The sequence below is a fragment of the Passer montanus genome, unplaced genomic scaffold (genome assembly GCF_014805655.1).
Source record: "Passer montanus isolate IOZ18808 unplaced genomic scaffold, ASM1480565v1 scaffold1, whole genome shotgun sequence".
Taxonomy (NCBI): domain Eukaryota; kingdom Metazoa; phylum Chordata; class Aves; order Passeriformes; family Passeridae; genus Passer; species Passer montanus.
Window position 1 is genome coordinate 8,692,106 of NW_024356504.1, and position 25,405 is coordinate 8,717,510.

Consider the following 25,405-nt stretch of genomic DNA (forward strand, 5'->3'; position numbering starts at 1 on the left):
CCCCATTAGTCATACTACACTGATTCTAAGTACCATTTTCAGTGACAGGAGTCAAATTCTTGTCAAATGTAGATGGTCAACCCCTTAGAGCTATATGACCTTCTAATCTACATATTTTATTCAAAAGATCATATAGTTGATTGCTCCTGCCTTTTAATGTTTGAAACATAAATGGCATATATTATACAGAGCTCTAAATTCCTTCATAGTACTTTCACTGCATACAGCCAGCTGATACTACTGCATTTAAATGCAGGATACAGCATTTATTTTAATATTCTCAAAGTATCAGTCTTGAAACTGAACATGTCATCTCACTGATTTATCTGTAACTGCATAAATCTAAAACCTTCTCTCTAAAGAAGAGGCACATTCAAACTTTTTTATTAAGGGATCTGGAGGGGAAAAAAACAAAACTAAAAAAAAAATTCCCACATATACAAGTTCTTGACCTCAGTATCTAAAACTAGAATTCTTTCTATTCCAAACCCAGGATGCTTTCTCACAATTCACAAAAAAAGGACCATTAAGGTGTTGGACTAAAAAAATGAGGTAAGAAATGTTTGTTTTAATTACTTTTCCTGTCTCTCTTTCATCTTGAATTTATTTAATAGCAGGACAGATGCCAGAATTTGCAAGGAATTAGCATAACAATAATACACTCCCCAGAAAACACCGAAACATTGGGCATACTATTTCTGAAAAAGTTCCAGATTACTAAGTCAAGAACCCATGATATTGTCATGCACTGAATTTCTCTCAAGTCAGCTACCTAAATTTGAAACCTTAAGGGCACTCCATAACTGCATCCACCTTATTCACCATTGACTGTACCTACTGGCATTTTAAGCCACTTCACAATTGTCAGTATTCCAAATATGATTTCAGTTTTAAAAAAGGCTGCAAAACTTGGAAAAGTCACAGGGCCACGAGGACAGGAAATGGGACTCTATGTCACATCAACATACTGATGAATATTCATTGTAATATGCTAAGGGATTAACTCCTTGTTGTTTTTGACAGGCAATCAGGGGATCTAAGGTTACAAACTGAGCAGCAAAGTAGCTGCTATTTTTATGCAATCTTTAATAGCAACAAATGTCTTGCCAATGAATGCTAAAAAGAGATTTAATGAAGCACCGAATTTTTACTTTGAGTTAACATCAAAATTGTGATGTATTTTGGCAAGACAGAAAGAAAAGCAGTGCTGTAAATTAGGCTGCACCTAGCAATAACACTGTAGAGTGTAGTTGCAGTTGTCTGAGTAATCTGTTGCTGTGGAGTAGGTTAATCAAAGTTAAATCACCTGTGAAATGGGTGGCTTTTGTTAAGCCGAATGTCTTCACATCAAGTTTCCTATCTGTACTTCTGTACATTTAAGGCATGTACTAGATAATGCAGAATCACAGAATATTCTGAGTGGGAAGGGACCCACAACGATCATACATGAATATAAAATGGTCCATTATTTCTTTGAAAAATATTAAAATGCATAAATCCTGCACTCACTGTACCAACAGCCAAGAAGCAAATCCTATACATCTGATTTTTATTACTCTGCTTAATATTTTAATTCTCTGTCCTGGAGATATTAGCAGACAATTATTCCTCAAAGAGTGGAGTTAATGCACTAATACTGTCTGCAGCCAGCTGTGATTCCACATGCACAGTATTGTATAGCAGCACTAAGCAGCAAGTACTCAGGTAGTCCTGGAAAGCCTTAACTGTGACAGCTGAACAAAATCATATTCCCCTATCACCCATCTTTCTTTGGATTGACTGATTTCTAGGAGAGATCCCAATTTTATTCTTTTATAATATATAAGAATCAATTTTCCTAAGGCAGTTTCTCAAATACTTTGAGGTCATAATAAATCAACATATTAGTATTGCAAAAAAATAATGGAAGTTCTGAGAACTGTTAGAACACCAAATGCCTTCATCTCCTAAGGAAGCTGCCACATTTCTAAATTAATTTAACTGTTACGTGAATCCAAAACAAGCATTTCCAAATGCCTGGTTTTATTTGAGGACATGAAATCTCTCCTATTTAATTCACTTGGTATGTATTGCCACAAATATTTCCAGAACAACGAGGAATGGTTTTAATCTAAAACTAGTTTACTTCTACTGCCTATCTGTCCCACCAGGCAGCCTGGCTGTACTTTGAATGTTTCTTAATTTAGCTTACAATGTAACTACATAACCAGTGCAGCACACAGAACCAGAACAAAGAGAACTATTTAATTTGGTGTTTTGCTGTGGGTTTGCTGGTTTTATTTTATGTGCTGTCCTCCCCCACCAAATCAGGCATTTGCAGAAGTGGACCTAAACAAGCAGAATAACAGCAGAGCATATCTAATAAAAAACTGCTTCTATTTTCCTTTTTCAAAAGCACAGCTCCAGCAGCACTTTAAAATCTCAAAACATATTATGAAGGGTCCAGTTCACTTCACTTTATATGAAGCTATGAGCACTGAGCTAACCTAGCTCAGATGGAACTTGCTGCTGGATAAGGGAGCTACTGCAGGTGTAAGTTCAGTTGCAAGCTCCACTTGCAAGTGTACTTCACAAGGTTACTTTTGTTTACAGTATATGCACCCAGATAAGCACAACTCGGACTGTGAGACGAAATAAGAATCAATAAGATATCTTTTACAGAATTCAAATTTATCTAATTGCACCCATAAATTCAGCACATTTCTTTTCTCAGTTGTTTTAAAGAGTTTAAGATTTTCTTTTACCAAGAAAAATATCCAACCTAGTGACTCCTTTTTCGTATGTAGCATGATTTATTCTTTCTTTTTAAACCTATGTCAGATAGCATTGTAAAATGGGAACATAGAGCTTTATTATTAATGTATTCAGGAGGTCTTAAGATAAACCTTAAAAAGATCTCCAACACTGAAATGATGAAAAGACACCTGCAAATTTTGTGAAGCATATGAAATAAATATATTTTTAAAAATTATGATGGCTTTCAAGAAATCAGTATTTGTAAGGTGGAATGGATCATTGAGACAACTTTCTGGTAAATGCAGAAATAGAGATGCCCACTGTTCCACTCCACTACAGCAAACCTCAACTACAGCCTATCTACTGTGAAACTCATATCATACAATCCCAAGCAATTTCTACTGTCAGCAGGCAGCAGAAGTAGAACTCTTCAAGTACCTAAACTGTGATCTAAGTCTTCAGATTCCATGAACCTGACAGAGGGGAGGAAAAAGACCTGAGGGATTAGAGAAAGGAAATGCTGAGGGCATGGGAGAAATGAAAGCAGGAAAACGCCAAACACCTACCTGTGCAGGGCAACAGATAAAATGAAGAATAGAAAAGAAACACAGTTAAGAGAAAAATCATATCCTCTGGCTAACTGAATAATGAAGTTAGAAAGATATAACCTTGCATAAACACCCAAAAGTTCACATACCAAAGAGCAGGAAAATGCAAAATTATGAATGTAGAAGTTGCTAAAATTGCTAACATAGACACATACTCAAAGTCAGTCATATTAAACAACCAAGAGATTTTGTTGTAGAACTGCTGTAGCCACTCCATGTAGAAGGCCACTAGGTTGGTCAGGCAGGAGTTGCCCTCATTAAAGCCATGCCAGTTGCCTCAAATCACCTCCCTGTCCTCCATGTGCCAAGTTACGTGTGGATTCTTGAACATCATAAATGCAAAATATATCCCATTTATTTACCTGCTGTCAGCTAATTAAGCAACTTGCTGTTAATCTGAACATATACTAGCAGTGTGAATGTACCACATATTAGTAGCAAGAGTGATGTTACAAGAGATGCAGAGCGACAGTAACAGTTACGCAAAACCTACAAAAATGCGGTAATAGAATTCATATAAACTATCTCGTACATCAACCTTCATTTACCTTACTAAGTTTCCAGACCACAAGTGCTAGTTCTAATTCAGCCAGTCATCATTATTATATTAAAACAGACAAAAAATAACTTTATAGTAAAAAATTAACCATTCACCTTCCTTGGGCTGAGTCATGACAGGTGTTTGTGTCTCCTTTGTGTAGGTAACAATTTCTCGAGGAGGAAAGTCAACTTGTGTAATTTTAGCCATTCCAAGTTTAACAGGTCCACGTCTAAAAATCAGAAAAAAACATTTAATTTTATAATTTCACATTTTGCTTAGAATAATACTCAAATCATTATATCACAGCACTGCTTAATCAAACTTAAATCCAGTGAAAACTTTGAACAAGTCACACAATTATGACTACTATTTTATCATCATTATTTAAAAGCAGCAACTATATATACATCTGTGAGAAAAGGAAGATGTGCACATATAAATATCTGGATATAACCTATAGTTTAAAATTTTTGCTCTTTGTGCTTGACCAGAATACTGCCACATATATGACATCTTTATCATCAGGGGTACAGATCTACTCAGAAGTCATGCTTGTACAGCAACAGTTCTAGGATTATAAAGCTTGAAAACCAACTTAGTTATACTGAAGGAAAAAGCATTTCCTAGTCTTTTAACTTTGCTGCCCTTTTTTGTCCACCTCTAAGATACTATATAGAATGCAGAACTGCCAGGCTGACCTGGAACTCACACTGACAAATAATTCAGCCATTATACTTCGTTTCAGAGCACAATACTGAAAAGCTCTGAGCTTTCTGACTTTAATGAAGGTAAATATAGCTAGCATCATACAACAGATAATATATTCCAAAACTTACACAACATTAATTCAGGCATTGTAGCCTTCTGTAAAACCTAAGTGCAGTATGTACTGTAATAATACTGCAAGGATCCAACAATTTACCTATATCAGATTTAGTTTCTTATTATCCACTCCTCTCCCAAGATAAAAGCAGAAGAGTAACTCCTTTTAAAAGGTTTTGGTGGGCAGAATCATAATTCTTAGCACACAATACAGATTTTAGTTGGTGCTTATAATGAGCTACAGTTTTTATAAACGTATTGGTAAGAAAAGATGGGAGTTGCTCTGTTTTTAAATACAGCCATGCTAACCTTTTTATTTCAAATAAATGACTTCTTAAAGTTTATATTTTCTCAAAGAAAGACTCAAAGAAAACAAAACTTGTGTTTATTGGAAATAAGCATCTACTGTATATTAAATTATATAAAAATTTTCCCAGTGCAAGCAAACCATGCTAAGTCTAGGGACAGCAAATTTCTATTACTTACAAAATAGTTTCTTAACAACAACAACAAGTCTTAAAGGAAAAAATGCTCATACTTATTATCCATAAGCACATGAAAGAGGGAATATAAGAAATCTATGCAATACCCCAGATCGGAATCAGAGTGGAGCTGAAGAACTGATGGATCAGTATCCCAATGCAGCGTCCTGGTACCCCAGGTTGAACAATCATGCAGCATTAGCAAAAAAGGCCAGAGATTAGTGAAGCAAATATACACTATGAAATTCTAGAGTTACAGCAAGCTTATAGTTATTTTATTGTTCACAAGAAACAAGGCAATGCAACATCAGTTAAGAGAAATTCAGCAAACATTCAGTGCAATAACACATGCAGTAAATACAAAAGTTAAGAAGCAAACAGAATTCAGAGCTATTAGCAAAGAACTAAATTATTTTAAAGGTTGAAAATTAAAGGTCTGCAAACAAATGCTGCCTTAATGAAAGGCAAATAAAAGTATTTTAAATACTGATAAGAACCACTCAAAACTTGAAATTTCTTTTAAAATATGTTCAGGTTTGTTCAAGTAATATGAAGACAGATTTGTTAACATAATGTAAACTTGCCCAGAGCAGTAAATATGTGGAGGAAACTGTCATATTGGTAAAGGAAATGAGTCAAACACATAAGCCTTTTGGTAGTGGGGCAAAAAAAGCATTTCCACTGGGATAAAGAACTGCTAGAGTTTCCAAGATGTGACATTGCAGTAATTATGGGTTAAGCGCTGCCTTGGGCTTGTAAGTGTCATCCGAGTTAGAGCCAACTCCATCTAAGACACTTAAAATCTCTTATAAATTGTGGGCTTTATATTAATAATATGTTTCAAAGTCATGTGGAATAACAAACAGAATGGATCCATTTCAAGTTGTACTAGAAGAAATAGCAAGGGGGAAATCAATATTCCCTCTACCTTCATTTCTAGCCTTCATCCCCTCTTCTGAAATTTTCATGTAGTCTACTGGCTATCAGGTTTAGGCAGAATTTTAGAAACACACTTGTAAGAGATTAACAGATTAACCTGCTTGGTTTTTTCTGACATTCTCATATATTATCTGCATTTTTTAAAATAATGTTTCTGAATAAAAAAAAAATAAAGAATATGCAATATTTTACTATGATAAGTCAATAAAAGATAACTTTACGTTTTCGTCCCATACATGGTAATTTTCTATTAACTAGGTGCAGAATTCCTAAAGTTAACGTTGATCTGAAAAATATGTACACAATGCTGTAAAAGCTCATATATATGGGTGTGCCAAGCACTACCTTGTTCTAGTGGAAAGTGTGCATTAGGACTATTAATCATAACTTAATTAGGAATTACAAATCCACCATCTTCATATACAGCCAGTCAACTGCATCCCCAGCAGCAGATTAATACCCAAATCTCCAAAATCTTTTCATATCTTTTGTGCATTAGAGAACACATCATTTTAGCCTAAAGTTAATTACTTGCAGCATACTTATTCCTTAGATCTCTACTATCTTTTTTGACCAAAGAGATTTAAGCTTAAGCGTTTAATTTGGTCCATGAAACTTGAAGCTGAAACTTGAAACATATAAGCTTGCTTATATGTTGTACAACCATGAGCAAAACCAAAACACCATCCCAACCTTCATGTTGCAAAGAATACCTTAGCTTCAGATACAGATGCTGCATCATCACAATACCTGTCCAATATTTTCTCAACTTTTCAATCGTTTTTGAGAGGAACTTGGGGGAAAGGCTATAAACATAAAATGCTCCAACTTCTGCACCTGTTTAAGATTTAGCCCTTAATGAGGTAGCTTTCCTGCTTTCAAAGCATTATTTTAATTTTCAAAAGCTGCTTCACTGGGACCAGGGAGAGTCCTTTAAAATAGTTGAAACTAACAAGTAGTACAGGAGATAGTTAACTACTTCTCCGAGATACTCTTTTAAAATAAAGGTAACATTCTAAGGTGAAATCCACCTTTTCATATATGTACCAAAATGATGCAAAACACTGTTTTTGTTTTCCAGTTTGTTTTGCCTTCAGTCAAATGAATTTATCTACAAGCTTCAGTGAACAAATTTCCCGTTCTTCCACAAATGTCCAGGTTTCTCTGTATTCAGGTACTTTCCTAACAATTCTGATATAGCTAAAAATATTTTCTGTTTTCAAACTAATTCTATGAAGCATTCACCAGCCTAAAAGTAAACCAGCTGTATTTTTTTGACTGCAGGACTTGCACTCTTGACTGAGGAAAAAAGAGAAAGAACCAGAATCAAACTAGGAAACAAAACTCTTTACTAATGACAATAAAGCAAGACAGATGGAAGTAATAACAGGAGCACAGTCTGAACACTGCTTTACTACTTACTAAAAGAGTTACTGACAAGATTCAGCATCACTGAAGAGGTGATGAGATACATTATAAATATATCTCATATCAGTAGGAGTCACCTATGAAATGCCACGTGTAACACCAAGGGATACAATACAGTCCAACTTTCATGTTCAAAAGGAATGAAGGTGTACTAATAAACCAGGATGTGGACACCCATTACTGGGGGAAGGGAAGAATCCACTGGTGGGAGAAAAAGCAAGGGGACTCCAACAGGGACTCCATAATGCCTTCAATTTAGTTGTACATTCACACCTCCATGCCATAAAGATCACAATCCTAAAACAGATTTTGTTTTAAAGTTTGAAAACGCATGAAGCTTTTGAGACTCAGGATATGGGTTTTCTTAAGGCTTCATAAGAAAATGCATACATACACTATTGCATTACTATGTTTGAGAACACACAATCAGAGTGCAGTACACAATGAGGTAGAAATAAATGCAGTACACAACGTGGCATTCCATTCCAGGTATGTGGCCTATGCATATGGTTTCATATTGAATTTAAATTAGGTGTGAATGGAAAGAACATATTTTCTTTTAAAACGTCATCATCAAATACTTGGTTTTTTTTCTTCTACTGAACATAAATACATATAAAAACATATTTTTTGAAGACAATTTAATAAGCAATAAACAACAATTTAAGATAATTAAAATTTCCTTGCCACTCAATTAAGGAATGATTATATTGGTTAATTAACACAACAGGCAAACAAGATCATACCTGAGCACTCTTAACAAAAAGTTTGGGTTCACATCTGCTGCCTGATGTATTCTCTGTTTTAACTGAACGATTTCTATTTAGAAGTAGGCACCATGTAACCTTTGTTCAGGTCATTAGTCTCTTGAATATTTTCAGATTAAGATGCATATAGTTATGCATAATCCATATGCATACAAGATGTTACTGCAGTCTTTTTATAAGATATTTCAAAGTAGTCCAACCTTTGACTCCTTTTCAAAAACTACTACTCATACAACAACAGTGACTGATAACTGCTGCAGTTACTGTGCTTTAACTAAACTTCAGCCACCATGTATACTTCCTAAATTTCAAGTACATAAACTTCAGTTGCTGAGAATATCTTACCAATATTAATAGGCAGCTACTGCTCCTATTTGCAGACTCTGCATGGGAAACAGTAGAAATACCCTTTGGAAGTAGTGTTTTCCTGCCTTATCACTGTTATATCACCACTTAAAATGTTTAAGAGAAATATTTATCTGACTCTTCTTTAGAGCAGCACGTCTCAAACCACCACGCTCAAAGAAATGGTCAAACAAATATGACAAGTACTGGCACTGAAAAAAGACCAAAACAACAGTGGCTGTACTAAGATGAAGTTGTTTTGATAAAATAAAAGATTGCATGGGCTGAAGTTGCACTACACAGATGAAGTAAAACAATGAGAAATATGGTTCTGAGTAAGGGAAAAATAAATCAGAAGTAATGCAAAGTTTGTAGACAGTACCTTTTATTAGATCAACTAGGTATGGGAAAAAGCAAATAATCTATCATCCATACCCATCCTCTTTTAAAAAAACTGTTAAGAGAGCAGAAGTTAGACTTTCTGAGTTTGTTATTGTCCCAAGACACTCATTTTACTTCAAACTTGCAAGTTTAAACAACTTCACATTAATGCTGGCAACTTCAAATCAAGAAGTGTAGTTGCATTTCAAATTTTAAAGCAAAGTACTTCTGCAAAACAGTTTTTGACAGATTCAACACTGTAACCTCATAGTATTATAACCAAATAATTAACCATGATTTTCTTCTAAAGCTTAATTACTCAGAACACAGGTACTGAGCAAAGGAACACGACAAGGAAAGTGACATACCTGGATCCAACAGCACCATCCCCCGAGTCCTGGCTCCCAGCCTCGCTTGGCGTACTCACGGATTTGGAGGACGGAGAGGTAGGAGGAGGGACTAAATAGTGAAACAGACAGGTATCCGCTGTTACTACTCGCAGAGGGTGCACAGCTTAGGATGTTTGCAAATTAATTAAAAATGAAGTATTAAAAAAAAAGTGATGGCAAACAAAAAAAACATGGATGAAAATGAACAGTAGAAAGAGAGGGGAAAAGACAATGTTAACAATTCATGCTGGATTTTCATGCAATTGTTTGGCATTTATGCATCTGGAGCATACAAAAAGACATGGAGGGGAAGAAAATGAGTTGAAAAAATATTTTTAAACTGAACTTTTGACAAATGATGACACTGATTTTCAAAGGGTAATTTCCACTGACTCATGTTGCTTAAACATAGGAAAGATAGTTGCTAATACAGCTCTGACATTAGTCTTTCTTAAAGATTAGACAATGAATGTGTTTAACTGGCAATGTTATTTCAAAATATATAATCACCAAATTGTGGACCAGAAAAGTGGCTGTGTCATACAGCATTCTGTTATTTTTGTTCTGAGTTGAATCAAATCAACATAAATCTTGTGTATTACAAAGTTTCTAGTGTTAGGTCTTGAGAATGACTCTTTTTTTTTTGCTTGACAGTAAGCAGTCTAGTACCACTGTATTTAAACTTCTCAAGTGTCAATTCTTTTCCTGCTAGCAGATGAAGACTGCACTTACCACTTGAAAAGTAACACTCTTTCTGGAAGTGATATATAGTGAATTATATCATGCAATCTGATACAAATACAAAGCTACTTAAGTATTTCTTTCAAATTTGTTTTTTAGAAATTATCATTTTTTAATGAAACTTAGGGTTTAATCAGAAGAATTAGTGATGTTTTGGAGGTCCTTATATGCTTCATTTTTCAGCAATATGTAAAGCATTTAGTGCTTAGCAACCCTTAAAAACCCCTTTAATCAAATGAACACAAATTATTTATGTAAACTGCTGCCTACTCTGTCAACAGTTAAGCATGGGAGAACTGTGAATTTAGGTCTGCAAGGTTTCTACAGAATTTCTTGAAATCACAAGTATATTGTGAATGCTAAAGAATTTCTCCACTTCATCTCAAAACAAAGACATGGTTCTGATTTACAAAAATTCTCCCCTAATTTCACCAAAGTAACAGTGAACTCTTCAATTTATTAAAATTTCATTCCTCCTAGTGGAGAGACCTTTTCTCTAGGTCTTGAGTTGTATTTCATAAATTCACACACACACATTTAGACTTATATAACTGGGGGTATGTAAGAATATATAAATTCTTCAACCCATCCCTGCAGGTACCGGTTAATCTCCAGCAGAGGAGCTGCCCGCAGGCCTTTGCTTTGCCATCTGTGTGCATTTTCAGGGCAGGGTGAGCCTCTCGCAGGGCTCAGCGCTGGGGCTGCAGCGCTCTCTTGTGGGGACAGCGACTCGGGAAACCCTGCCCCAAACCGAGGGCAGTCCCACTGAAGGACCAACAGTCTCACGAAAAGAGCAGATGGAATTTCACCTACCCCAGAGGATTCAGCTGTAAAATCTTTTTGAAAATTATTCAGGTTCACTAACCGAAGGCTTTTTTACAGTAAGTATGGTAGATATGATATGGTAGATATCAAAACATACTAACACTGATACAGTTCACTCTCGAGCAGTTAACAGCACAGGAATTGCCTCAGGAATTAACACAATTTTCTAGGAAATAATCTAATGTCAAGCAACGCCCCTCCACTGACAGTGTGAGCACAAGCTACCTCAGCTGCACACCAATCAGCTCAGCCACGAGTTAGCATCAGTTCAGGCATACAATCCCTGTACCTGCTGCCATCCAGTCAGCAGAAAAGGAGCTTGAGCCCTTGGCATGCCAACTGCAGGCAGCAAGTAGGACATTTTAACTCAAGGATCCATATCAGACCTGGTTATCTTGAAAGGAGACAGACTGAATGCCCTGCACACACTGAAGGGTGTGATTAAGTAGCAGCTCAGTGGAATTAAACACAACATGCAGGGGTGTGCCCCACTCTTGCATGTCAGCACCTCTCAGTTTTTGATTAACACCTACTCTGAGCATATACATTAACCTGCTTTGAGCAATGGCCATTCTGTGGCTTTCAGATTCGCTGCCAGCTGTGAAAAAAACCCAACAACCACATACATTCCTACAAAAATTTCATCAACTGCCTTAGCACAGTATCATGCAAGGGAAGTGTTCAACTGTTAGTCTAGCAAAGAAAATCTGTAGCAGGCCAGAAATGATTTCTTAAACAGCTGCACACTGGTACTAACACAGCCAAATAGAGTCTCTCAACTATTAAATTACCAAAATGGTAATTTACTGGTAAATTACCAGTTTGAATTACCAAAAATGACTGCTGGGGCTGCAGGAATCTGAGCAGCTATAATGCTGTTCGCTTTTGAACACTTGAGTATTCCACAAAAGCAATTATAAAAGTATAATCGCAGCTATATCTGTAAGAAATTATTACTATTTTATTTACAAACCCAGTTGAATAGAGCCTCACCAAGAAGCCAAAGTGATAAGCTTAAACCCCTTTGATTTCAGAGTTGGAGACAAAAAGCAGAGTTGCATTATCATGTTCCTTGCTTTCATCTTCCATAGGGATGTGCCTAAGGCAAAAAGCAAGAGCCAATATGCTAACACATCCAAGAGCTGCACAGGCACCAATCATCACCCTTGGAAGCTAATTTTTATACTTAGTGTTGCTATTGCTCCATCAAAATCAATCAGGTATTTGAGATAAGAAAAACTAGGGTGTAACAGATGTGGAGAGGAAACAAGCCAACTCCACACAAAAATATCAGCATTAAAATTTGGCATTGTGGAAAAGAGTAAGGAAAAAAATACAGGAGAATAATGAGCATGAAAAACAGGAGGGAAAAAGAAAATGCATACATGATATTTTAACTAATATACTTCACATAATCCACTAAGTGTAAATGGTGTTATTTTACAAAATAATGTTATGTAATATGTACTGAAGCAAATCATTTGACATTTATAACAGAACATGAATGACAAAAGAGTATAAAACCCAGACATATATAACCCCCAACAAAGTGTCCAGAGAATTATTATGTTAGTTACATAAATACCTCAATCTTAACCAAAAAAAAAAAAAACCAAACCAAAAACCAAACCCAAAAAAACACCACCACAAAAAAACCCCAAAATAACACAAGGCCCCAAAAACCACTTCACCTATAAAACAGACTAAACAAAAATCTCCCAAACATTTACTTCAAACAAACAGTAACATTCCTACCAACAGGAGACTCGGGTGTCAACCCCATGCTCTGGAGCAATGCTTCCGCTTCTCTTCTCTTCTTTTCAAGATCAGATTCTTCTTGTACTGGAAGAACATCTTTCTTCTGGTCAGTCTAAAAATTATTTAATAATTAAGTTACAGCTTTTAACCTTTGATTTATTTTGATACCACACAGGGTGGTAATACAGAAACCTATCAAGTATATTAGATATTCAATTTCAATAATTCCAATGGTTCTTTTTGTAGATAAAATAAACAGAGAGCAATAACAATGTTCCAAAGCTTTGGTACTGTCTTCAAAGGACATATATAAACATGCAAAAAGTGTCTGTGTATTTGCCAAAACAAGTAACACTTCATAAAATTGAGTACCTTTTTTTACACCAATCCTAAGCACTGTAAAATGCAAATAATGACAAAAACATCCTGTACCTGGGTGTAAAAGTATTTTAGAAATAGTCATGTGGTTCCTATTTTAAAATTACAATAACTGTGTCAAAGAAAAGTAGTTTTCTTTGTGTTATCTGCTAGATTTAACAGGATAGGTGTAAAAAAATACACCCCCACCCTCTTTTATTTAAAATAGGGCAAGCTCTATTGCAAAAGATGCTGAACACTCTGTATCCTTCTACTCTTAGTTAGCTGCTTTTTTAAAAAAGCAGTTCTGGCAATACACTGCTCCAAGGTCATTAGGACATAATTTGAGCTATTTCTTTCTCCTTTTTGTCTGAATCATGTGGCTGGCAGCTGCGCAGCCTTCAGTCATATGCTGATTTAGAACACCAACTAGATCAAAACCAAAACACAGAGAAGTAATGAAAAAGTACCCAAAACATACCAGTAAAAGTTTCTTTTATGAGATACAATTTGCATTCAGGAGAAACAGTAATCTGTCACTGATTGTCACATACTCCAGCAGCCAGAAATCCAGAAGACTGTTAACAAACTAAATGTAACACACAAGCACCACATACATCCTGAGTGCTGCTCATTTAAAAATTCAGCCTGTAGACAGGCCAAAGAGCAGAACATTGTACAATGATAATACTGACAGTCAGATAATTCCTACAGACATCTTCAGAACCATACTTCAGAAATGAGCTCTTTACACTACACCTATCACAACTCATTAAGCAGAGCTTTCAGGCAATGGATCAGAGTGATGTGATTCATGATGTCACATGCACAGAGACAGTTCTAGAAATCTGAACTTTATGCTAGTGCAAGATACTAATTTTTAATTTTTTTTTAAAAATCCAGCTTATCATACAGACAGTTGAAAAGAAAACAGTAGGTGTTTGCATTATTAGAAAATGAAAGTGCTATGTTTATAATTAGCACCAACCATTAAATAGACACTTCCTGAACAGGACACAGAAAATGACTGATAGATTATGTGAACCTACTCTTTCAATTTTGGGCAAGTAACACATGCAAGTCAAAGTGAAAATTATTTCTTACTTCTTTCTTCTTTCTTTCTTCCTCCTTTCTCTTCTTCTCCTCTCTGATTTGAGCTAATCGCTGCTTCTTGCGCTCCAACTCCGCCTTCAGCTCGCTTTTGTCAGACATGGCTGAAACACTGATCAACAGAAATCACGTCACTCTTTGGCTTTTGTTTTGTTTAGGTGTTGTTTTGGTTTTTTTAATTTTTTTTTAGATAGCAGCTTTTTTCCAAAAGCCATCTGCAAAGAAATTACCCTAGCTTATTGCCAGAACCAGCTCACCAGAAGCCTGAGTCAATAATAATTGAAAAAACCCACATTCCTATTTCTAGTTTTCTTTCACTTAACACATTCTCAATACTAAAGTGATTGATTTAAAACAGATAGAACCATGATATGATGACACCATCCATTTCTAAGGTAGGTCTGATGCTCTGTGAAGGAACTACTTTGAAAGAAGCCTTAGGCACTGAAGATGTGAGTATTTGATCTTGCCATAAGATTTTTGCAGCTACAAAACCACTTGCAAGACTGAAAAAAGCAAGAAAAGCAGCAAGCCAATATTTCTCTTTCATTTTTTCAACTCAACAGCTAAATATTGGCATGCTATGACTTAACAGTATGTAAGTATACAGACCATTCTATGATTCAAACTTTCTACACACCACTATATCATTCAAAGTAAAGATTTATTAAAGCATTTAGTAGGATTACTATAAATGATAAAGAAAACTGTAAAACATAGGCATTATAATTTGTTTTTCAAAACTGTTACACTGTTAATAAATTGGTGGATCATTTAAAGACAAAAATGCTACAAAAAGTTGTGCTATGTAACTAACTCAAATACAGACAAGACGGTCAACAACAAAAGGTGGAAACCCTGTAAGTTTAGAACTTCACAAAGATTCAGAACACAGGTAAGAAAAACTGGATGAAAGGGCTAGGTGAAAGAGAGCTTAATTTTACTGTTTTTAAGTAAAATCAAGTCAGCAAAGAAAATGCACAAGTGGTCCTACAGCAAATGAGACAACTACAAATGCTTTTACAGTAAGTTTGACAATAAGGATACAATATTCAGCGTTAGTAACGTGACTATGTGCCAATTCAAAATAAAGAATACTTGCAAATGTTTGCATAGCACAGCTAAGCACAGAAAGGGATGCAAAATGTTGCAAGCCTCATACATCTAACCTCACATCTTAGCAATACGTATGCCGGAGTCAGTGTGTGTATTCCTTCATGTCGCCTGTTAGCACTAAGTTAGCTAATAAATAAATAAATAAATAAATAAATAAATAACCTACAGTCAGCATTTTCAAATGGCACTCCCTTTAAAGAGCGCTAGGAAAGCGCGCTGTCACACCACGGACTGCCGGCCCGGGGAGGCGAAGCGGCACAGACCGAGCGCAGACCCAGCACAAAACCAGCACAGACCGAGCGCAGCCGAGGGAAGGGGAGCGCTCCCCGCCGCCTGGAGATGCCCGCGCCACGAACCCGCTGCCGCCTGAACGGAAGCCCCCACCCGAGTCCCGCCTGGCCGAGCGGCCGGCAGCCCGGACAGCGCCGCCCCACGCCCCGCGGCCCGGGAGAAGGCGGCACTCCCGGCCCCTGCACCCAGCGAGCCCCGCCCGGCTGCCACAGCCCCCGCTGCTCGGGGCGAGGCCGAAGGACGGCGCGTTCCCACCGGGAGGCAGCAGCGCTGGGCGCGGCTCGGCCCCTGCGCACCTGCCCGCGGCTCCTCCCGCGGCTCCTGCCCCGCTCTCGCCGCCCTCGCCCCGCGCCCCTTCCGCCGCCGCACAAAGGCGCCGACAGCTGGCAGGCGGCTGCCGACGGCAGACGCCGAGGGTCAAACCAGCTTCGAAGGCGTTGCAGAATGCGTGGAAATCTACGGGAACTGCAGAAGGACACTGAGATCTGTGCAGTAAAACACCCAATGCCCCACTCATCCGCACCGTAAGGGCCGGCAGTCGGAAAAGAATTAACACGGAGAACGAGCGCGAAGAGACACAAGAACAGGGCGGTTCCCGAGTCCCGGCGCCACACCCCTCCCGCTGGTCCCTGGCGAGCGAAGCCAGCTGGAGAACAACGACACCCAGCATGCAGCGCGCACCGGTGAATGGATCACGTCGCCGGCGCTCCCCGGGCGTGGCCGCGCGCTGCATGATGGGACTCGTAGTCTTTCGGAGTGGGGACGCTCTAGCAGCCTGTGCTCGGTGCCCGCAGGGCGCGGGGAGCGAGCGCCCCCTCCTGCCGTGGAGTGCGTGCGCGCATGCGCGCCGTGCCCGGTTCGCTGACGGCGGGAGCGCATCGAGCTCCCCTCACGGACGGCTCGGCAGCGGCCGGGCGGGGCAGAGCGGGCCGAGGCGGCATCCCTGTGCGGGACCGCGCCCTCGCCTCTGCTTTGCCTTCCGGGCAGTGAGGGACGATCCACGCTAGGCCCCTCCCGCAGCCGAGCGGGAAAACCAGTCGTGTGGGTGGAACTGTGTGGTTTTAAGCGCGGGGCCCACGCGCGGCCGGTAACCACAACCCCTGCAGTGACCGGGGATACCGAGTATAAAGGCCTGGTGCGGTGTGAGCGGTGACAAAATGGCCCCCGCAGCCGCTCTGTGACAGACACACTGCGCGGCAGCCGGTGGCGCTGGGCTGCCCTGGCGACATCACAGCTCCCTTCGTGAGCGTGGGGCGGGAGGGAGCTTGCACAGCTCGTTTTGATACAGCTCCAAACTGGCAGCAGCTGACTCTGCTGTTTCCCACTCGTCCTAAACAAATAAGTGTGCTGTGATTTGTATCCTGTATCAAAGTCCTGTACCTGTTTTTGGTAACTGCTGGGCAGGTGCTGCTGGCCTCTGTCTCAGTGAGGTGCAGGGTCCCCCAGCCTGCTGCTCTGCCAGGGCTGTGCTTACCAAAGCAGAATTATGGGGAAGATTGCTGTAGTTCGAGTGGAGTGTGTGCTCACAGCACCCTATGAAACAAAGCTTTTAGAGGCAATAACTCCAGAGCAGGTTAAATGTTCTGCTATTACAGAATTGGAATAATTTACTTGCAATGACTGGATCTACAAATAGTTATGCCTGGTGAGTGTATTTTTGAAACTTGTCCTGACGAACACTGGCTTTGTAGCAGTCCTGTTAGGAATAATAACCTGAACGGGTTGGTTGGTACTTTACTGGGATAGCTGCTAGGAAAACTTCAATTGCTGCAGTAATCAGTGTTGATTATTTATTCCACTGTAGCATTCCATGTGAGTCGGGGTTCGTACTGTACCTTAAAAAGTTTAGAAAAACCCTCTGTTGTTTAGATGGCTTCTGATAATTGAATAACCTTCATACATTTTGTAAGAGTTTCTCCTCTCTTTCCTGTTCCTGCTAGATGGACATTTTTCTTTTCTGTCATGTCAAAATGAGGTGATGATGAATGGTGGGTCCTTTCTGCCAGGAAAACCCTTTTGCAGTCTGGTAACTTTTAGCACAAAACATCCACTAGTGGATGGTCCAGCACTTGAGGGTGATTCCCTGCCAAGCACTATAGAAAATAGGTTTATCAGCTGAAAATTTCCAGGTTCTCCCTCCTCAGTGTGGTCTGCATATGGCACTCTCAATTTTTTTCTGTTACGTGGTTGAGACAGGAGATAATGAGAGCTTCTTAATGGATGCTGTAATTCACCAAAACCTGCACTGTTTGAGAGGGTTTATGAGCACTGCCAGGAGATCAGCCCAAGGGAGCTATTTCCAGATGTATTGTGTGCTAGGCTATATTCTGCCCTCATTTGTGCAGCTGTTTCCCACTGACCTTAAAGGAAGTTTGTGTACTCATCTAAAGAGGAGAATACGTTTGGATATTTGTTAGGATGACAACAGATTCTTTTGTGTGGATTATGTTAGCATTACTAGCCAAAAAGATCAGAGGGTAAATAAGGAGACAGAAAGTGTGTTGGTTTTTTTCTATTGTAACTGTTAGCTCTAACAGTTAAATTTTAGTATTTTCACATTGTTATGAGCTTGGTTGAGTCACTGACTCACAGCAGCAGTCAGCTCTATTCAATAAAGACTGGGGCCATGGAGTCATTTTTCTGAAAACAGAAATAGAATTTGTTCCTTTTCTAGTTCTTTCATAAGAAACTTGCCAATGTGTTGGAAGAAGCCCTGAAAAATTACATGACTTCAGATTGCAGCTAAACTATGAAGCCAAGACATAAGCATCAATTTTTCATATAAAATTTTTCTCACTATATCTCCTACTTCTTAGCTTAAATCTTTGCTTTTAACATAAGTTGCAAGGCAGTAGATAGTTGAAAATGCAGTTATTACTAGCAGAAGCCAAGCTCCACATTTACAAAGCACTTGAGCAGAAAGGAGATTTGACTCAATGGAAAGATGAACACTAACATCTGTCAAGACCTGTGAGATGACACCTATGCTGGAAAGCATTTATTGAAGAAAAATTTGGATTTCTTGACTCTCAAAACCATGTGTGATGGGAAACATGGACGCTTACTTAGGTCTGTACAAATTCACACACACACACACACACACACATATATATATACACACATAAGATTCTGCTAAAGCTATGTGATTTGATATTTGAAAGGAAGTCTTTTGAGTGGAAGGCACAGTGTATAATTTGGAGTGTTATTAAAATCATATCTGCATGGAATAGTTCATGACTTTCATCCTAACAAGGAAATTAACACCTGAATCATGCCTATGTGGTTTCTGAGCCTTTCTTCCTGCCACATTTCAGAAGCTGACAGTTATCCTTGTGACACAGGTGTGAAGTAAAGGTGACAAACACTATACAGAGTTTTATAGGAGTTAACTCAAGATCAGTCACAGAAGTTCAAGTGATGGTTAAAAATTGCCCTTCCTTCTCTTAGTCCCACGATCAGTTCAGAAAAAACAAGTTTTCTTAAATATCAAACAGTATTTAGAAGTAAGCATTTTAAGTGGAGGCAAGCTCTAGGTTTGTGAAGTTAAAACATGACCTCGATAGGGTAGAAATTATTATGGGCTGTTGTTTGAACTCCTGATATGCACTAAAGCCAATTTCATATTTATTTCCATGGGGAAGGCAAACTACTTTTCATAGAAAAGGATCAAAAGCATCAGAGTGGATATGCTGTGTTAATAATAGGAGGTGGGACAGTGAGGGTAGAAGAACTGATGGGACACTTATGGTTCAAAGAATTCAGCACTTTTCATTTATGCTGGAAAAAATGTAAATTATGTCACCCTCGCCTCCTAGTGCAGAGTTATCAGACAGACAATCACTTAGTGATACTGCTGACATTAAAATGGCTGGAGTGTTATTTACTTCTATTTATTTCTTTTGGAAATCTTACAATATCTTATTGCAAATGAAACAAAAATCCACATATAATGGTGTAAGAAACAAAGGTTTGTCTGCAGTTTCAGTGCTGGATTATTGTTCTATCTCAAAGCTAATTGAAATCCAAGATGTTTGTATCACAGCTGTAATGAGACACTGACAAATACCTTTCTGCCCCAGTGGAAATGTAATCTTTCTATTGAACATTTTGTCCTGGTAAATTCCATCTGCAATAGGCACAGGCATTTTGCATTTGAATCAAGAAGGTCACTCCTTTGGATCAGATGATATAGTGCACACTCCACTTGCCTTTAGATGAAATTGATCCTTTACTGCATTGAACATAAGACTGTGCATTTTTTACACCTAATTATCTTATTGTTTCATCTAAATGAAATTGGAATGCTAACATCACCACCCCTTTTTGATCTTTGCATGTATCAGTGAGACAATTCTCTGAAAAGCCTTATTTCTTAGACAGGAATGGTTTAAAAATATTCTGTTGCATTTCTTTATTCTGCTAAATAAACCAGAATGAAATCAGTGTTTCATTTATTGATAGAATTGAATATTTGATAACATTTCCCTCACTTTTGCAGCAGTAACACAATAGTTCTATGTATAATTACTCAAACTTGTTTAAGTAATCTTCTCTTACTTCTAGTAAGTACATATTCAACATTTTGGTTGTTTTACTCATAAATAATGCCATTGACTTCAGTAAAGAGAGGCATCATAAAACTGAATGGCAGTTGCACTCTGTTCAGTCTTCAGTGTTAAAACTTTCATTACCTTTGGAAATGTGACTTATTTATTTATTTATGAAGTAAATGGTACTGAGTGTATGTACAAAAGCATGTAGGTTATTTTTACTAAAACAAAGGGAAGAAATCTCTAGCTATGGAGGGGCTACTGTGCAATGCATAAATAGCAGCTAGGTCTCTGCAGGTTTGAACCTGTTCTTATTTAAATCAATGGAAATTTCACTGCTGACTGCAGTAAATGCTGTATCGAGACCTGCAAAAATCAATTAAATGTGTTCTTAATAGGCTTTCATGCCTTTGAAAATCTTTCTCTAAATTACAGATGGAAACCAATCAGTTAGGCCTTAGAGTTCATTTTATTAAAATAAATCCCACAATATTGTGCAAAATGAAATATAATGCTTAGATTTACTGGCTTTTATTTGTCCAGAAAGATTAAGCAGTATCTGTGACTGTCAAACAACCTTGTTTTATTTGCTGGAACAAGTGGGACTCAACAGAATGCTGATGTGACTCTGTATATTTTTAATTGTTTCTGCACTGTGAAGAACAGTGCTGGTACTAGGAAGTTGAGCAATGAGAAATTGCTCTGTCAAGACATGGACTAAAATTAATTTTAAATAGACTTTTTATGTGATATTGTAGCAATTGGAAATTCTGATTTAGTGTCTGCTAAGAAAATGTTGAAAATGCTTTTAGAATTTTCTTAACTAAATAAAGTTCAGTAATAGTGGATGCCAAAAATGTAATTACTAAGAAGATTATTTTTAGTGTAAAAAAACTGTGGCTTGTTCTGATTTGTATTAATTTAGAATCTTTAATTGTTCACAGGAGATCCAGTGACAGCTGAAGAGTACCTGACACAAGCTGGCAGGTGGTACAGTGTAAGATTTGCATAAAGCTGATTTCTCCATTTCTCCCATCTTCATCTGCTGACATTCAGGTGCCAAAACTCGTTTCCTTAAACTGCATTATTGTGAAATGTATATTTATCTGTATCACCATGAGGTCATAGCATATGTGCTTCACTGTGCTCTATTCACCTAGAACATGTTCTTGTGAAACCTTAGGTAGTTATACTGCTTTTGTAGATTTAAAATGACAGCATTAACATCTATTTTGTGTTTTGTAATTTGTAATTAAGCTGTATTTTACCATGATATGAGACAGCATCTTTATTATTACAATTTTTATATAAACTAAAATTATGTAATGTAGGTAACATAGCAATACTTCATATAGTATGCATGTTACCTTATGCATAGTTCTTATAATAAGAATATTGAGGTTGTCATTCATTTTATTTAATAAATTCAGATGCACTGAATTTATGCTCTAAATACCTTAAAGCTGTTACAAAACAAGAGAGAAGATAAACTTCAGGAGGAATTCCAAAATGAAAAAAAATTCAAGTGGTGTTTGAGGGCCTATTATAGTTAAGAGGTAAATATTTAAAAGAGAATAAAAATAAGGAATACTGCATTTGGTAAGTATTTAATGAAACCAGCTGTATCTGCATATACTTGAAAGTGTGATCCTAACAAATACTGAGTGGCCCCCTTCAAACTAAAACCAGAAAAACGTGTGACAGCCTGAGAACAAGCATGATAGTCTAGAAAAAATTGCTTTGAAAAGTTATTTTAACCTAATGAGAAGTTCATAAAAGAAAAGTGCCATTTCAACCAAATAAGTGTAATAATATCAGCTAATGTGGAAACACAATCTGGGGAGAAAAAATAAGCATTGCAAGGCCTGGAATGGCCAGTATGGAATACAGAAATGTGTCCAAGTGAGTAAGCATCAAATGAAGGATTATCCCTACTTGTGGAGAATCCATTCCAGCAAGTAATTGAACCATGGACTACTGCATCTCAAATTTGTAGGACTCCCCAGAGAGCTAAAAGGGACTCTGCAGATTTTGTCATCAGTATGCCAAAGATCTCTGCTCTGCACTGTAGTGCTGAAAAGTAGGTGTTCCCCAGATTTCCATTTTTAAAGGACTTCTTCCAGAATACTGATCAAACCTTGGTGTTCTGAGTCTTTAAAGGTACAGTGAGGTTCTCTTTGCTGTTGTTTTGCAGGTGAATACAAAAAAGAAGTTCTGATTAAGGTTCTAAAATTAGAGCAAAAATGTTGTTACATTCTGAAATAGCTTGAAAGGTAAACGAAAGGCTACCACGTGTGTAGGCTAACCACAGAAAAAGAGAGAGGATAAGCATTTAAAGAGAAATATTTTATTCCATACTTAGCTTGAAGTGAAAAGAAACTATGCCAAATAACAGAAAGACAGCTAGGTGTGCAAAACTAGGTGGCAGGACACTGGGGAAGTGTGCAGGATGGAGCTTCTGAGACTGCTGAATGAAGATGTTAAGTACAAATTAGAACTGATTTTGTACTGAAGGTCTGCCAAAACCATGATGCTAGAATACATTGATGCAGGAACATCCTAGGTATATTGCACATATCTCAAACAACTTCTAGAATGTCATGCTAGACCACACAACTGTCTTTTACTGGGATGCCTGTTTTGTTTGCAAAAGGATTGCATATGAGATTCTGTATCTGAACTCGAGAGGTAATGGGATCTGCAGAACCAATATTACAAAAGACTTCACAATTTTACTGGATTTTTTGAACTTTGTGTTTTGTATTTTTCCTGCCACATGTTCAGATGGAAGGCTTACTGCAGTATGTTAGACTTATCACACCATCAGGAAATCTGTGTCACATTTTAAAATGTATTTTACAAACTCAGTTCTCTCTTAAACACTGTTCACTGATTCATTCTGCAAGATTTCTTAACTTGATTTTGATTTGATTCTGTGTACAGCTGCATAAAGATAGTGGATTAGGGTTCATCATACACAATACTATTCTGAAAAGTGAAGAGATTTTAGCAGAATCTGCCAGCAGCCAGAACTGTGCAGCCAAGTCCAGTTAAGATATGGTTAAATGCTTTTTGCCAACCTTGAATAAAAAATACTGTTGCAAAACTGACAACAGCTGAGAAACATAAGCATATATTTAAATCAATGAAAACTAATTGTATGAGCTCTCTGTCATCAAATTCAATGGTATTTGGTTGTCTGTCTGGAAAGGAAGATTCATGTTTATGAAAGCTGGATTTCAAGTGACACTGCAATGAATTGAAGCAAGTCTCTAGCAGTGCTTCTTGACCTAGTAAAACATAAAATACTTTTCATTTTGTTTATTTTGTAGTAAATGGCTACATGTGTATGACAATACTTATAAAGTGTATTGACTTGTGGAATGCTAAGCTCACTTTCTAGGTAAGATTTTTCATTATTTCAAGCAACAAAGAAGTATTCATAATTTTATCTTTGGGTGGATTTACAAGAAAAATTTCTTTTCTTTGCAAATCATGGCAAATTGAGGCTTGGTTTGAGGTTTTACATTTTGCTTCCCTGCTTTTAGAGTGGAGTCTTGCCTTGCTTGGGAAATTCCCTGCATTTTGATGCAAACTTTTTCCAGTACCTCAAAAAATTGCATTTTCTGTGGGCACTGTGGGTTAACAGAAGACAACTGTCTGCCAACTGGCTGTAAATAATTTCAAGTTGTACAAGTCTGCCTTATAAGCAAAAATCTTTACCTCTTTAAATGTCTAGAGAAGGTAATTAAAAACTGTAGAATGTGCAAAAGACTGTACAGAGAATGAATTGCTAAAATAATTGCAATGATGCACAGTTCTACACTCACCTTTTTCTCTTTGCTGAAGGATACTGCGTAGAAGGCAAATCTCTGCCTGACAGATTCTGATGAGAGTTTTTGTTAATTACACTTACGTTACAAGGGGCACTGTGTCACTTCTATATAAAAACAGAACATTGCTTCCATTATAGTTGGACATTTGCATGAAACCACAAAGTTTTCTTGCTTATCTGTGTTCCTGGCTTGAGACCAGCAGCTTTCTTGCCTTTTATTAGTTGGAGCATAATCTAAAATAGAGGATGAATAAAATAATTGACCAAGCATATAGCTTCAGATATTATTGTCTCTGGGCCCTCTCTGTCTTCCCCTTTTCTGCCTCTCCCTAAGGGAAAAGCAGTTATCTTCCTTATGCTAAATCCAGTTCCTGTCCACAGCAATCGTAAATCTTGGCATCAGTCTCACAGCAGAATAAAAAGTCAGATCAGCAGGAAGCTTCCACATAAGAGCAACAGGCAGCCCCAGGAGGAGGAAAAGAAATACAAGAAAAAAATCTTTTCAAACTCTTCCATTTATTTTCTTTCAAAAATCAAAGGGTTCTACTCATTAGAAACCCTCAGGTTTTCTTGTATTTTTAAAGATAATATGCCTTCAAAGAATGACAACTCATTATTCAGCCAGCCTTTCAAAGTCTTTTATTTCAAAGCTTCTTTCTGAATAAACAAATCTATAAAGAGAACAAATTGAAGTTTCTGCTTTTCCTATGTTTTACATAGAGGCTACACAAGCTGTCTCTCAAAATGAGACAGACCTGAAATTACAAAGTAACCAAAATTGTTGGATGTAGCTGGTGGAATTAATTTAATGTATTCTATCTACAGATTGGCTCTAAAGCCACAAAAATATTTTTAATTGAAATTCAAAATTTCAGATCAAAACCCCAAGGTATTTTTTATTATGGTTATTATTTGCTTAGGGATGTTTAAATGTTTAGAGATAGGCAAAGGAACACTAAGTATAATAAAAATAACTATCATAAACATGGTGACAACATAATAAAACTGGCAGTAGGGTTTGCAATATAATTTAAATTTGTACTTATTGGGCTGATGTCTTTGTAAGCATTTATTACATTCCTCAAGAGCTTACTTCAGATTGAATTAGTCCTTTACGGCATGAGGAGGAGCTGTCCTACTAAGACTGAAGTGAACTACCCTCCCCAGGATGAGAGATTGATCAAGTTTTAAACCAGAAAAAAATATAATGAGAAATATAAAGATTTTTTTGCTAGAGCAGAGATTCAGGGAATACAAAGATAGGAGTAAAATGTCCACAGATGAACTGGAGAAAGGTGTTTGGAATAAGAAGGAAATGTTAATTAGTGAATGGAGCACATGTACCTCAGTGGCTTGGAAAGCATAATGTTAGAAAGTGAAAAAT

General features: G+C 37.5%; 1 protein-coding gene across 8 annotated transcripts in view; it reads right to left on the bottom strand.

Annotated features, from left to right (window-relative positions):
* DYNC1I2 (dynein cytoplasmic 1 intermediate chain 2) overlaps positions 1–16,295 on the bottom strand; it is a 28,624-nt gene extending 12,329 nt beyond the window's left edge. The window contains exons 1-7 of one of the 8 annotated variants that reach the window (XM_039695763.1): positions 15,918–16,029; positions 15,671–15,678; positions 14,224–14,344; positions 12,760–12,874; positions 9,418–9,562; positions 5,297–5,356; positions 3,999–4,114 (exon numbers count right to left, since the gene is read on the bottom strand). In XM_039695763.1, coding sequence (XP_039551697.1) covers positions 3,999–4,114; positions 5,297–5,356; positions 9,418–9,562; positions 12,760–12,874; positions 14,224–14,331 — 544 coding nt within the window. In that variant the 5' untranslated portion in view covers positions 14,332–14,344; positions 15,671–15,678; positions 15,918–16,029. The other 7 variants (XM_039695602.1, XM_039695265.1, XM_039695358.1 and 4 more) reach the window with 7 other exon arrangements.
* Positions 16,296–25,405: the final 9,110 nt, after the last annotated feature.